Source organism: Somniosus microcephalus, chromosome 21, assembly GCF_052327205.1.
Source record: "Somniosus microcephalus isolate GS21.2 chromosome 21, FLI_Smic_1.0, whole genome shotgun sequence".
Lineage (NCBI taxonomy): Eukaryota > Metazoa > Chordata > Chondrichthyes > Squaliformes > Somniosidae > Somniosus > Somniosus microcephalus.
In genome coordinates this window covers 57,073,888-57,089,857 of record NC_141007.1, presented here as the reverse complement: position 1 = coordinate 57,089,857, position 15,970 = coordinate 57,073,888, and the positions used below count along the sequence as shown (strand labels likewise).

The 15,970-nt window shown below is 41.9% G+C and overlaps 1 protein-coding gene across 3 annotated transcripts in view; it reads left to right on the top strand.

Annotated features, from left to right (window-relative positions):
- The first annotated feature begins 463 nt into the window (after positions 1–463).
- Positions 464–15,970, top strand: part of LOC147102838 (Fc receptor-like protein 5) — a 29,864-nt gene continuing 14,357 nt past the window's right edge. For 2 of the 3 annotated variants that reach the window (XM_085963718.1, XM_085963720.1), the window contains exons 1-7: positions 464–701; positions 1,852–1,887; positions 9,399–9,677; positions 11,723–12,016; positions 12,995–13,264; positions 14,168–14,410; positions 15,099–15,197. In XM_085963718.1, the coding sequence (XP_085819844.1) occupies positions 668–701; positions 1,852–1,887; positions 9,399–9,677; positions 11,723–12,016; positions 12,995–13,264; positions 14,168–14,410; positions 15,099–15,197 (1,255 nt within the window). In that variant the 5' untranslated portion in view covers positions 464–667. The remainder of the gene's footprint in view (positions 702–1,851; positions 1,888–9,398; positions 9,678–11,722; positions 12,017–12,994; positions 13,265–14,167; positions 14,411–15,098; positions 15,198–15,970) is intronic. The other variant, XM_085963719.1, reaches the window with a different exon arrangement.

The following is a 15,970-nucleotide window of genomic DNA, read 5'->3' as shown; positions in this document are numbered from 1 at the left end:
AGCTTACATAGGCAGTTTCCATTCTAAAATATTAATTTTTGTTTTTTAACTGCATGAATTCATTATTTTAAATTAGCACTAACATTCTGGATTGGCATATGGGAGTGAGCAGGATGTCATTCTTCATTAAGCAATGTTAACAGTTGCTGACTAAGAGCATAGCTTATGTAGATGCAAGCATGAATCAGCCACAGGGCTTCCACTTGAACTGAAATGTTGGTTTGCTCCGGGATAGCGAGTAATGCTGGTAAGAAGGATCTCTCATTACACTTGGGTGATTTTTAAAAAAATAATTCACAAAACTGAGACATAAAAGGAAGACATATTCTTTGCTGTGTGTCCTTTCCCTTTAAGAAGAGAGATACTTTCATTCAAATCTGTTTTTAAAATTATAATTTTGCTGAAAAAGGAAGCCTGGTGAGTTTACACTGACCAATAATAATGCAGGATGTCCTTGTCCTTTTCCACTTCCATTTTATTATCACTCTCGTGCAGTTATCACAGCTTCGAGTGTGTGCTAGAAACTCCCAGTCCCGGGTGTGGGTCTCTCAGCCATCTGCCAGCACAAGAAAAAAAACATATTCCATTGTCACCGCTGTGTTTGTTGAAGAACAAATGAAGTAACAACAAATTACAGCACCAGAAAGGGGATAACTTGTTTAAGAAAATGAGAATCTATTTCCACCTACTAATTCTGTTCGGTGAGTATTAGTTTTACAGTTGGCATTTTTCAATGAAGTGAGAAAAAAATTGAGTATGAATATAATATGCAGTGTATTATAATGTTCATTCTTTTTTTTAAAAACCCAAATTGATTTACAGAGCATGTTACAGGGGAGTGCATATTCAAAATAAGTTGGCTCTCTATGAGGAATCATAAAATTTCACGTTTTCTCAGAACTAATTTTAATTGGAGAGTTTTGTAAAACGGCTCTGTTAGATTTCTGTACATACAGGCAGTTCTCCTTAACACCAAGTACGCTCCACTTAATATAAAGCACAGAAGTCCTGATAGGAGTTTTGTCGTTCAGTTCTAAAATTCAGTTTGTGGCGACGACGGCAAGCATTGACAGAGTGTGATGTGTAATTGTTAAAGTTCTATTAGATCTCTCTAGCATTTAGAACGTTGCCACACAAGATTCTATAGATCTCTCCACCTAAAAGCAGTTTGCCGTCATTGTACCAGTTATAGGATTACTGACTGTGGAAAAAGTCAACTTTTGTTAAGAATGATTCTTTAAGTGAAGTCTTTTGTTAGCCAATCGAACTTGCACTAAACAGGAATCCTAAGCTTTCTGATATTTGGGCTTTTCTTTTCACAAATGTGCGTCAAAGTATTTGGTGAAATTAACTGTGAGCAAATTCATTCCATTTCAAGGTAAAAATGAAACACAATGGTTGTAAATAGAAACTTTGGGTATAATCAGCCAAACAATTTTGGAAGGAATAAATATATTTTAAGTAATAAATGTTTACAACTGTCCTCACAAAATATAATGCTGAAAATGAGTTGAGGGGGTAGCATTAGCCACATCCTTAGCGTCTTCTCCCCCATGCAACTTTGTTCAGCCATTTGTAAAGTGGCTGAAGGTACGCTGAATATCCCTGTTGTCCCTTACATGGGAAGAAGGTAAACGGTTGTCTGCATCACATCAGAGCCGAGTCTGCTAACGTTGATCTCTCCAGGTTTATTGTGTTTAACTTAATTTTGCAATTCGTCTATTAGGGTTTAATCCTTGGGTTTACCCTAAAATAAGATTTAACCGTCACACATACATACAGAGAAACAAATCTTGCATAGGCATAGGTGTAAACACTACAATGTATACAAATAATGTTCTCCTCTTACAGCTTTGGCTCAATATGCTGCATGCCGGGAACTCGCAGGTGAGTACTATATTATATCACTAGATTGCATTCAGCTTTTGTAAATACAGTGTAATTATGCTATTGCAATGTTCGTGGTCAACTCTATCATAATCATTTGAAACATTATCATAGTAGCTATTGAGAGAGAAAGTATTTACATCATATCGCCAACTTTTGATCTGTTCAGTGAAACAAAACGTTGAGTGTCACACATGGTTTATCTCGTAAACAAATATACCAGATGTGTTATGACAGTAAAGCCACACTGCTGAAAAGTTCGAGGACTTTAGTTCTCATTGAACTCGGTCCTAAAGTTTGATCTGAGCCACAAGGACACTCCAGTACTCTGTTACAGCTGCCATTAAAGACTAAGATGACTCCTCCAGTAAGAAGTGTTTCTTATTTCCATTTCCATTGTTCATCATTATAGCAGAGCTGCATTTTTGGTTTAGTGCAAACGTGCCGAATAAGAGGAAGCCAACATCGTGAAATGACTATTGACGTCATCTAAGCTATTAGAGGTGGTTGTCGAAAGCAGATAAGAGAGAAATATTGGATATCTTCTCACTGCCAGTATTCTTTCATGAGTAAAAAGGACCAGAGTATGTGACGCCCACAGGCGTCAGTGGGCCGTGAGGATCGTTCTGATGTCCAGATCAAAATTATAATCCAACATGTATAGCATTGTAATCCTAAGAAGAAATAGTCTATTCTCAATGAGTTGGATTGAAAGTGTCTGTTCTGACAAAAAAAAACAGGGGCAATGAAAAGAAAAAAGTAATAAAAGAAAAGGAGGGAAATTTGATGGAGGGTTAGAAATCTCAAAGAAACAGATGAACAAAAATGTGCTGCATTTAAAAACAAATTACAAAGGAAGGAAAAAGCAATGAAAGATGAATATACAATGGTCACGGCTTTCCGCTTCAGCGCTTCTGGCACATGCCGGGAGCATGTATTGGAAAATTCCACACTCATAGTGCATGATTTTCTGACTATTTATTTTAATGGTTAGAAAATAATTGGATCGGGTTGTGGAATTTCCCAATATGTACATCAGAAGTGCGCCAGTAGCACTGAACAGGAAAATCTCCAAGTGTAGGTAAAAATGAGTGTGAATGAAAATGCAAAGTAGTGAATAAGTATGAAACAGGTAGTTATTAATGTATTGGCAATGTAACAGTTTAGAATGTAAATCTGAGTGTTTGGTAAGGGGTCATAAATGCTATGGAAAGAAAATGTTACATTGTGAGAAATGAAGAACTTTAAAATGGCTGATAAAGATTTCAAATTAAATCTCAGGAAAGAGAAAATGAATGGCCTTCCTGCGGGACTTAATGGCCCATTCACAGATTAACACAAAGGCATGGGACTAAAGATGGTTCCTGACCCTTCACCCCATCCCATTGAATTGGTAATGGTTTTTGAGAGAATTGGCACTGTGTGAGGAAAGCATTGTAAGAGACTGCTATGACTGCAAAAAAATTAAAAATGGGTTTAGAATGCATGTACGTAAACGCACAAAGTGTGGTGAATAAGGTTGGTGAGCTACAAGCACAATTAGCCGTGTGGCAATATGATGTTGTGGCAATAACAGAAACGTGGCTTAAAAGCGGTGAGGACTGGGCACTTAATATTCAGGGGTACAAGGTGTTCAGAAAAGAATGGGAAGGAAAAAAGGGAGGTGGGGGTGGCAGTGCTGATTAAGGAAGACATTGTAGCATTGGAAAGGGAGGATGTTCTTGAGGGGACAAGGACAGAATCCGTTTAGTTGGAGTTGAGGAGCAAAAAGGGTATGATCACGCTATTGGGGGTATTCCATAGGCCTCCAAAGGTTGCAGAAGCTGGATTTGTTTTCATTAGAGCAAAGGAGGTCGAGGGGTGATTTGATAGAGGTGTACAAGATTATGACAGGTTTGGATAGGCTAGACAGGGAAAGGCTGTTCCCACTAGTTGATGGTACAAGGATTAGGGGCCACAGATTTAAGGTTTTGGACAAGAGATACAGGGGGGATGTGAGGAAAAACTTTTTTACGCAGCAAGTGGTGAGGACCTGGAATTTGCTGCTGACGGAAGTGGTGGAAACGGAGACACTCAGGCCTAGAAATTCGGTGGGCTTTGCGCCCAGTTACAGCCCAAAGAGGGCTTCTGCGCCAGTAGGGGTGGTAGCGCTGATTTTGAGGGCCACGGTAATGGCGGCAGTAGCCGGTAGCGCTGCGCCGGCACCGATGACGTCATCGGTGTGCGCAGTGCCCCGGTTCCGCCCCGCTACCGCCCCGACCCCCATCTTCAGTAGCGGCCGCCTCTTCCGTGGTGGCCGCTAACAACATCGGGAGACCGGGTCCTTAATGCAGCGTTAGCGGGGCGCTTTAAGGTGGAGGTGCGGCCGGCCGCTTTTTCGGTGGCCGCCTGCCTGCACCTCCTTCCCCGGCCTCCTCCACCCCCCCCCCCCCCCGCGGCATTGCCGGCTGGTTTCCGTGGAGCCCGGCACTTCTCCGTTGTGCTGGGCTCTTTTGCCGGCACTCGCGATCGGGGCTCCGGCCGTTGCAGGCACCTCCTCCTTAAGAGAAGGAGGAGGCCTGCAGTACAGCAGCCTGCCGCACCGCATCAGGTGGCGCAGCGGCACCGGGAGCACTGAAATTCACTTTTAGCGCCCCAAGCGGAGGCGGGCACACCCTGGAACAGCGCCCAGTTCCGCCTTGGGGTGCTAAAAGTGAATATGGGACGGGCGCAACTGGCTCCGCGGCCAGCGCAAAATTTTTGGCGCAAACGAGCCGGCAGGGCTATACCCAATTTCTAGGCCTCAATGTTTTCAAGGGGAGACTGGACAGGCACTTGAAGGAAATAAACTTTCAAGGCTACGGGGATAGAGTGGGGGAATGGGACTGACTGGATTGCTCTACAGAGAGCCGGCACGGACTTGATGGGCTGAATGGCTTCCTTCTGTGCCATTATGACTCTATGATAGTGTCTGATTAAAGAAAGACTTGCATTTATATAGCGTCTTTCACGACCACTGGACGTCTCAAAGTGCTTTACAGCCAATGAAGAACATTTGGAGATAGTCACTGTTGTACTGTGGGAAACGCAGCAGCCAATTTGCACACAGCAAGGTCCCGCAAACAGCAATGTGATAATGACCAGATACAGTAATCTGTTTTTGTTATGTTGATTGAGAGATAAATATTGTCCAGGACACCGGGGATAATCCCTGGCTCTTCTTCGAAATAATGCCATGGGATCTTTTACGTCCACCTAAGAGAGCAGATGATCTCGAAACAACACATAGTGGGGAAAAACCCAAGTGTAATTGCAAATACACTTTCAAACCTTTGATTTTGAATTCAGTTTCTCTCTCACTATACAACATAAATAAAAACAATGGCCTAGATTTGCCAACCTGACAGAAATCCCACTGGATCAGTGATATTGACACCTTCCAGTGCTCTGATCCCAGTGGATCCTCCAGAGAGAGGCTCATTTGGATTTTGTTGGTGGGCTCCTGGCAGTATTTCCAGTACAGTCAGCCGCTGCCATGATGCAGCATGGTTGGCCGCACCAGTTGAAGAGAAACATTTATTTAAATCTCCCGCATGGTCTGCTGTGATTGATTGCTCTGCAAGACATCCTTTCATTTCTGGACCCGCCCCGCTACCTTAGCGATGCTGGATGCCAGCAGCACAATAATATTTCTGACACCCAATATTGTCAGTAATGACAGGAAACAAATTGGATGACATATTCCCAGGATCTCAAAACTATGGAACTCATGACCTCCTTCAGCCTTTCCTTCTTTCTACAGTGCGAGCCACTGATCACCTGTGGCTAATGGGGAATCCAGATGTAGCTAATTGCATTTCCGATTAGCAAACAGGAAACTCTCTTTTAACCGGCACCTAAATATCCGGAAATCTCTCTTAACCAGCAAAAGTCAGGAGTAGGTTCAGGTAAGTTTTACTATATATTAGTGGCTGTTTAACCGGGGTTCCTGGATCTGTGGCCGTGTAACCGGGACTCCTGCACAAGTGCCGTGTAACCGGGGCTCCTGCACCTGTGGCCATGTACGGGGCTCTCGTACCTTGGTAAGTATACCTCTCTGTAATCCGGACTTTTTGATCAACCGGCACCACGCCGGTCCCGTCGGTGCCGGATAAAAAAGAGTTTCCTGTACTGTCATTGGGCATGTGATCTCAATACGTGTATCCGCACATTGTATGCATGTGTACTGTAACCTTTTTGTGTGTTTGTTGCTAAAACAGTAAGACAAAAAGTAGAGTGCGCAAGTGATCCTTGGTTCCTGTATGGTGGTAGATGTTTATTCAGTAAATGTGCACATGTGAAGTACATTTATCTGGATTGTGTGAGTGTGTGTAAGGGGTTTTCTACTAAAATGAATGCATGTGGCTAAAACATTGTCACCATAGCCATATCTGTTGCTTGTCAGCCAGTTCTATTGGACAACACTGCTTTAGACTTGTGATCCTTTTATTACTTTCCTATAGAGGAGTTAGGTGGAAGGATTTCTACTGTAAAAATGTAACTATTATATGACTTACTTATTTGCTTGTTCATCTTATGTTAAGTAAATTTGTTTAATGGTTTTAAACATAACATTTAAATTTGAAGGTGTGATGCCCTATTTGCTCATTGAAAAAGTCCTATGGAGGCGCAGAATAATTCCAATAGCCAAAAATATTGAAGAGAAATGATTTTCTGTTCTGACGTACGCTACAGGAAGCTTACCTAGATATCGAGGCTAGTGCAGACACTCTCAAAGGCAAAGGAAATTTGTGAGAATGAATATAGAAACAGAGTAGAATCTAGAGTAAGAAAGGTAGAAAAGAACTGAAAATGTAACAACTAATCATTCTAGGACTTTCATGCTGTACTTATGTCCATAGCAGTGTAATAAACAGCATAAACATCAGTATAAGCTTCTTAATAAAAAGCCACTTTAACCCCACCAAGGTTCGTGGCTCTGTCAACAGATGCACGTTGGTGCTGAAGTTCATTTATTTGCCCCCTCAGACCAGGTGATGCTATGCCAATAGGTTGGTGTTAGAACCTCACTGCGCATGCTGTTGAGTGCTTTGGCTCAGGCCTCTGGGTCAGAAGGTTGTAGGTTCAAGCCCCACTCCAGCGAATTGAGCACTTAACCTAGGCTGACACTTCAGCATAGTACTGAGGGAGTGCTGCACTGTCAGAGGTGCCATCGTTGAATGAGACATTCAACCGAGACCCTGTCTGTCCTCAGGTGGAGGTAAAAGAATCCACGGCACTATTCGAAAAAGAGCAAGGGAGTTCTCCCGGTGTCTTGGCAAATACTTAAACCTTCAACCAACACCACCAAGACCACCAAGAACAAAACCAGCGCTAAATATTCCTTTCACATGCCTGCACATGCACAGTTTCTGATTTCATTTCAGAGGAAACTGGAGTACCAAAGGTGTGTCACCTGGATAACTTGTCTGTCAGAAGTTTAATGGCATTATTTAGTGAAAACTCATACCAAATGAGATTAACAAGAGCATAAAAGGAGCCCTGTTTTGTAAATTTTTGAACCCAGAGAAAAATAAGCTAACCAGACTAAAAGGCATCCTATATATCCATCGCTGTTTAAAGCTAATCAATCAATTAACCTTAGTTTCTCTATATATTTTCTAAATTTGGTTAATAAAGTTCAAATATTAATGTGTTTAAAATGTCAAATTTAGTTTATTGCTGTACATTCTGAAAATCAGTGAATAACCTAGCCTGGCACAACACAGCTTGATATCCTGTAGCATAACATTATGAGTAGTTTTTTTTTAATGTAAGTTTGTGACACCAATTTTTCATTAAGCAGTTCACCTAACACAAAGAGAACACCACATTGTTAACAGTTTCCTGTAGTAGTCAAAAATAGCCCTGTTAATATAAATTCCAATTTCCTGGACTTCTATTCTTTTCTACGTGTGGTTCTGTATCCTTGGGTGGAGGTGCGGTGAAAAGGATGAAGCTTGTGTTACTTAATGGGAAGAAGGTCTCCTCTCTCTCATTGTTTTGCAGGAAGCAGAAGGATATGAGCTGCAAAACCTATTGTCACTGACTATTAGTGCTAGATAGCAGATATTTTTGTTCTCCAGACACCGCCCCATTAAAAATTGAGACCCTGGCCATTGTTTGAAGAGAAAAAGACTTAGTTTCCTCTGTCTGTGTAGCTCCAGGTTCCATAGGCAAAAGGACAGCGTTCAACCAAACTCTGATCTTTAAGCTTCCCAGATGAACTGATAATAATCAAATGCTTAAACTAAGGAAACATACAACATGCACAATCCATATAACATAACAAGTGCACAAAACAAAAACACAGTAAAATAGCCCAATATAATTTTTCACTTGAATAAAAATGGCATGGTTGATGAAACCGGAACTCAGCTAGAATTTCAATTAATTCAGACTTTGTAAATTCATGAGTGAAATTCTCCTCCGAGATCGTGCCTGAAATCAGGCAGAGAATGAGGAAAATTCCAGGCAGTGAGGCCTACTGCTGCCTCACTGTCCGGACCGGGATTTCCTCCACCACCTTCTGCCAGGACTGCCGCCAGCCTCTCCTTCCTCACCTACTGCAGGAAAATAGCAGTTGATTTGGGGCTTGATTCCCCGGGGGATTTCCCTCCAGTCCGCCCTGCTATAGGCCTTGGTCTCGGCCTTCAGTGAAAGCCTTGATATGATCTTTGGAGCACTTTTTCCCCTTTAAGGTCCCGCAGCGCCTCTTCTGGTGCTGCAGTGGTGTCAGAATTTTCTGCCTTGCACTGGCAGGCTCCCTCCTGACGGTGGGAATCCTGCTGGGAGCCCACCGTGCATACAGGATGAACCCAGGAAAATGGGTCGGGGTTGGAGCTGTTCCAGAAGAGCAGGGGGAGCTCTGCCCTGAAGAGGTGAATCCCAGAACACATTTCCTTAATCCAAATCCCACTAAAATGTACTGAGAGTTCAGTATGGTGCGTTGGTGCTCTGATAGCTGGGTGCTGATTCATGGGCACAGTTCCCATGGTAACTTCTGTTTTTGTCATTATTGCCTGGGCATCAAGCTTTGTCTGGGCAGAAAGGAAAGTCAGGAGGGGAGCAAGACAGAATTCCTGTAACGGCACCTAGCCATTCCGAATGTCCCTCACTGAAAAGTATTTATCTGAGGATGCCACATGAGGACAGGATTGGTTTCAGGTGTGATCACCCCAATGGATGAATAGCCAGCAACACCGTTGTTCAGGCTTGGCCCAAAGAATGGCAACTTTTAGAGTGTTGTACCAGAGAGCTGGTAATGCCCATGAAACTGTTTGGCAGCAAAAGTCAGCACCATTAGGGGAAGAGACATTTAAAAATAAGAAAAACCTGACCTGAGTGTAGAATTCCATCTTACCTTTCCTAATAGATACCCTGATCCAAGCAGAGCGTGTTATTGATCGATTTGGTATATTATGAGATTCAACTGCATTAAGTGTCTTGCCACAACCTGAAAGAACTAATTTTTATATTTATTCTTTTCCTAGGCCGATTATCAAATCCAACTATCCAAGGTCCAGAAAGAGTTCATTTAAATGACACGGCAACAATTTCCTGCATGTTATCGAATGGAACGCATTCAATAATGTACAGTTTGTACCGAGGGAAAGCACTTGTTCAAGCAAAGAACGTGTCAACACCTAACCCAGCTAACTTCTCAGTATCATTTCACAGTGAGAGCGATGCAGGGGAATACAAATGCAAAGCTGAATATGGTGACTTCACCCAAGCAAAATATAGTGACAGCATCAACATTATCATACTAGGTACCATTGAAGTTTAACAGTGTAGAATTTTTCCTGCGGAGGAGGGAAAAGGGAAATTGATATTTGGTATCACAACCAAGCATTAATTTTCCTGAAACTTATTTCTATTTCAAACACTAAAGGCCCCATTGAGCTAATCTTCCTGCATCACAGTTGGTCAAAAACCCGCCTCAAATCTTAATCTGAAACCTGAACCAAGTTAGCGCCCAGATAACTCAACAAGCAAGTGGACTTGGCGCCAAATCGCCTCTGCCTAAAAAACACCTCTCCCAATTCCTTTCCTTCTCCCATAGCTGTCTGGCACACTGCGCACAGCGGCATTGCCCCTTCTTATCTTGGCCTCTGTGCTGCGACCAGACGTGGCTGAAATAAACTGGTCAAAATAAATGACTGCATGAATGAGCAGTATGTGAATCTCTCCATTTCTGTTTCATGCCTCTGTTAGTATTTGGAATTTGCTTTGGAATTTGATGCTTGCACCCCACCAAAGGCTGTCTGAATTTTGGGAGAGGGTTTCAGCTTTCCTAAGAGCTTCAATCTCAGATTCTTCCAATTGCATTGACATTGGAACAATTCAGTATTCCAAGTAGGGCCTGAGTTTGAGCAACTTTGTGCAGTAACAAACAAATATCATACTCATAATCCTGAAAAGAATCTCCTTTAAATTGAGTGTCCTGCACCAGTTAACAGGAAATTATATTATAGAGAGAAAATGAATTGTGTCTTTATACACGCAATACGCCAGCTCCCATATGGAATAGAGTGAGGAGCCCAAGGAGTAATTTAGGGGAAATGTTGCTGTATCCGATGAACACAAACATATACACATTTATTGAAAGTATTGATTTATTTCTTCTTCACCCTCACTATAAATGTTGATATGATGGGAAACAAAAATCACAAAGCCACAGAGAATTTGTAACAAGAACAGAAAGTGTTGCAAATACTCAGTAGGTCAGTCAGCATCCACAGGAGAAACGTAGGTTGATATTTCAGGCGTAATGTTTCATCAGAACTAATCAAAGTTATCCTTTCTTTCTGGCATTTTAATTTCAGATTTCCTGCATATGCCATTGTTTCTTTTAACACAGAGAATCAGTTTTTACTTGTTTATAAAGAATTACTGCTTGCCTGACATCCAATGCTGGTTTAGCTGTAACTTCCTCCAGCTGAACATTGGGAAGACTGAAGCCGCTGATTCCATCCTCCTTCCCGGCCACTGCCTCAGGCTGAACAAGACTATTTTCAACCTCTGCATCCAGTTCGGCCCTGGTCCGTTTCCAACCCTATCCATCACACAGACCGCCTATTCCACCTCCATAACGTCACCCACATCCATGCCTTTGTTACCTCCTGACTCAACTATTTAAAAAAAATTCATTCATGGTATGTGGGTGTCGCTGGCAAGGCCAACATTTGTTATCCATCCCTAATTGCCCTCGAGAAGCCAGCCTGTTCTCCTGGCTGACCTCCCATCCTTCACCCTTTGTAAACCAGCTCATCCAACATTCTGCTGTTTGTATCCTATCCCGCACCAAGACCTGCTTGCCCATCAGCCCTGTCCTTCATGGCCTACATAGGATCCCCACAAAGCTTCAAAATTAAGATTCCCATTCTTGTGTTTAAACCCCTCAATGCCTCGCCCCTCCCTGGCTCTGTAACCTCCTCCAGCCCTACAACATGCCTCCCTGAAGTCTCTGTTCCTCTGACTCTAGTCTCTTGTCCATCCCCTCATTCCTTCACCCCAACATTGACAGCTCTGGAATTCTCTCTCTAAACCACTCTATCTTTCTACCTTCCTCTCCTCCTTTAGGATTCTCCTTAAAGCCCACCCCCACCCATCCTAATCTTTCCTTGTTTGGCTCGATGTCTGTTTTTTCTTCACACCTTGCGGAGAGGCTTAGGATGCTTTTCTACGTCTAAGGTGGCAGGGAGCATGCCCAGGTCATCTTCATGGCCTGCTTTCTAAATAGTGACTACTTTTGAATAAGAACTTCTGCATGCAAGGACATAAAACTAACAATTTATTTTGTATTTATTTTTAGCTCCAGTATTGGAAGTTATGGTAATTTCTACACCTGATCCACCTGTCCTAAAAGTACACAGCAAACTGACTCTGAAATGCTTTGTAAAACAAGGCTCTAATGTGACCTACAAATGGTACTTTAATAAGCAGGAAATAAGCTTGTCATCTCCTTCAGTCAAAATAAACCAATCCAATCTGGTTATTGATAACGTGAGTCTCAATGCTACTGGTGGCTATCAATGTGAAGCAAGCAATCAATTCGATATGCAAACATTCAGGATTACCAGCAATTCCACAGAAGTGACTGTTAAAGGTAACTGATTTCCAGATTATTTTATTCATAAGAACATAAACATGTAGCATTGAGGAACAAACTATAAGTTGCCCTCATGGCTCAGTGGGTATATGGTCCGATGAGAAATGGGGGGAGATAGTGATAAATATTGATAAACGGAGAAGGACTAAGCATTAAGGGTAAGAAGTTATGGATTGGAAAAAATCGTGAAAATAGTACCGGGGTAGATTTTAGCTTTCAGTGCCGAGTGGAAAACAAGCGGATCGGCTGCCCGTTAGACACACCGCCCGATTCCCATTGAAGTCAATAGAAAGGAAAATCACGCGGGGTATGTAACATGCAGCTGATCCACTACCGCTGGGAGGTGGAAGTTAAAATGTACCCCACAGCCTTTTGGATCTACCTCATTCTTACAACATGTGAGTTATAGTCCCTTCACACTACTGCGTAGTATGAGGCCAAAATGTCACGGTGTACAAAGAGTTGCACTATTTCAAAAGCAAAATACTGCAGATGCTGGAAATCTGTTTGGAAAAAGAGAAAATTCTCAGCAGGTCAGGCAGCATCTGCGGAGAGAGAAACAATGTTAACGTTTCAGGTCGATGACCCTTCGTCAGGCCTGTTCTATTTTAGCATATTATCTTTCTTGCTACAAATAGTGTGCTGATTTTTTCATTCACTGCCCTAGGTACAAACATAATACAAAAGCTTTAGGCTGCACTAGAAGTTGAATCTGTATCCACTCCTGCTGTTTATAATGAATTCAATTGTGATGGGACACAGCCACGCATCCTCTGCTGGCTGCGCTGGAATCATCCCAGTTGTGAAAATGTTGGACGTGCTTCATGACACCAGCAGGATTGCTCATTAGACAAACGCTCTTGGCACTGTTCTGCGCTGGTTCATTTACAACTTGTGTGAGCTGTATTTTTTTAAACTAAGTTAAAACTTATCATTTTAAAGTGTTATTTATGCTTTTCATTTTGTTTTTTTAAGTTCCGGCGTCCAACCCCGAGATTTCTGTAAACGTTGCCCATGTGGATCATACCCAAGTGATGACAACTATTTCCTGTTTATCACGTGAAGGAACCTTGCCAATAATGTACACATTGTATAGAAACACGAGTGCTGTGAGCAACTACACCGCACAGAGTCGGAGAAAAGCTCAATTGCTTTTGGTGCTAACTTACACTGAAATACTGGACACTTTGAAGTGCAAAGCTGAGAATGGATTTATGTCAAAATACAGCAATGGGCTGGTAATCGGTACGGAAAAATCAATGTTAGAATCTAATTTATTTTTCTTATTTTATTCTCCTTTCACTTTGAAGGGGGTCCTCATGGAACATGTTTTACTAAGTATACCTGCTAACCTAGAAAACTAGCAAACAGCGCCATAGTCCAAAGAAGCTGACAACTCAACTGACCCTGAACATATAACATGTCAAAACAAGTAATTACACTGAAAGTGCAGTGGGACACACACTTGTAATTAAAGCTGTAGACATACCCAACACGCTTTCACTTGTAGTGGAGGGGGAAAAGCAGCCCACCCAAAAGATTGCTCCTGACTGCTCTCCTCTTATTTTGCAAAGTGCCGCTGACAGCTTCTCTTTCCCTCCAAAGCACTTCTTCTGTCTCTGCCTTCTCCCTTCCTCCCTCCAATGCTGCTCCTACCCAAATCCTACCTGCTGCTCCAAGTGAATGCTGCTACTGCCTACTACTCCCACCATCGTTTTCCCTGACAGGACAAGTCCCCAGTCCTAGTTGTGCCATTGTGGAAAGGTGTGAAGTGGAGGTCAAATATTTCCCGATGTACAGAGCGGGGAAAAATCAGAGGGTGAGTCACCCTCGGCTGTTCACACACATCTTGGTCATTTACTGAAGAGCAACACTGACAACTGCTGGCTGCCTGCTGTCTAAACCAGGGAACAGTGTCCGGATATAGAGCCCTTCCCAGGACTGGAAGAATCTTAAGGATTATATAGTTGCGTTCATGGATGCAAAGCTTCTGTTATAATACCATGGGTTGCAAAACTATTGTCTATGCTATGGAGCCCCCAGTAATGCCAGTTGTAATTTGTTTAATAGATAGATTTTTTTACATCTTGAATCCAATTTCATTGGTTATACGGCATTCAGAGATTTCTGTTCTGAATTTCTTTTTAGATTTGTCTGTTAAGTTGACCTCAAATCCAGATTCCCCTATTCTGGACCACCAACTCACACTTAACTGCAGTGTCAAATATGAAACCAACGGATTCTACACCTGGCACTTTGTGTACCCAGGAAAGAATTCGACCAAAAACACACAGCAGAACCAATTCATTACTCGTGCAGTAGATCCTGGAAAGTATTACTGCTCTGTAAATGGACAGATTAGCAACTGGATTGAAGTGCTACCAGGTCAAGGTAAAGTGCTTTTGTAATGTTATCAACCATGTAACCATAGTTCCTTCTATTGGAAAGATTTAGGTTTGTATTGATGCTGGGAATTTAAACATTTTCTTATTTTCTCATTATCAGCCATTTGCAGGTCAGATATAAAAACTCAAAGTATTCAGAGTTCCCAGTACATATCTCAGCCTCAAAGCACCATCGGCAAGGCTGTCAATTCAGAGCCACATTAGTGTAAACTGAGTGTCTGATTTAAGCCGGGTCCTATGTATATCCTGATTTGCATAATAACAGCCTGACTCAGTCAGGCACCCCGACCATCCAGTGTTGGGACCTTGGGAATATGGCATCAGAGGGAACGAGGCGGTAAGCCATACCCTTACGAGTGTATAATCCTCCCCGCCTGATTTTCCTTTATTCACTGTGCACAGGCAATCCAGTGCACTCAGGGTAGCAACAGGAAAATTTGCCCCTTGCTGTTTCAATTTTAGTTAACAGGCATTAGCCTGATTAAGGTAACAGGCAAAAGAATTGCATACAAATGCATTAAGGCTTCATATGCTAATTGTTGCAAAGTGTAACTTCAAGGCCATTGAGACTTAACAACAGAGTGTAGTGAATTTATTAATTTCAGTGGAATAAGATACATATGACCTTTTATGCAACAAAAAGAAACAATAATCGTTATGGTTCTACTTTCCAGATCCCAGTTACCAACCTGTGACGGTTGCTGTCAGTATAGCTGCCACTGTGCTGCTTGTTTTGGCTATTGGGTTGATTTGTTATTGCGCTACAAGTAAAGGTACGTAATAAGAAGCAAAATGTTCACTGACTTTAATTGCAGTTAATTTTAGTCCCACTTGAAAGGAGCTATCATGAATTACTTTAGCTGTAAAACTGCAATTTTATTTTCAATTTTTTATGATTAATCATTACCTTAAGAACAATCAAGGGTGATAAAAGGCCACCTGGCCCATCAAGCTCACCCCTCAAGGACTCGCACTCTTCCAGTGCAGCATTCACTTGCGTTTTCCATCCCCCCACTACCCCAGATGGCAGATCCTTCTGAACATTTATCACCCTTTGAGTTAAAAATATATATTAAATGTTTTCCTCATTGACCTGATTTTATGATTTCTGGTCCAGCGAGCCTGATTTTGCAACATAGCAACATAAAATACTAGTTATTAAAGCCAGGGACTTTTTCCACACAGTGACATAGGACTGGACTGAGTTCACTAAGCTCGGAGCTAAGGTTGTTAGAAAAGAATTATTATAGATTATAGATGAATGACTGCATGTTTGTCTTTAGAGCTAGTGATTCTGATCGTACTGAACATTATATGAATATTAAATCTCCTCTCCAGCTCATGCACTCTTATTTACTTTCTATAAAAATAAAATTCTATAAATATCTATGCGCCGAACATTCTTTAAATCTACACAAAACAAATTTAAACAAAACGTAATATTTTAATTTTCATGCAAAGATGCTGCCATAAACCCAGATAAAAGCATTGCAGCCCCTGTCTCCCAATCAGAAAGTATGGGTTTGAGTTCCAGCATTGTCTGTCA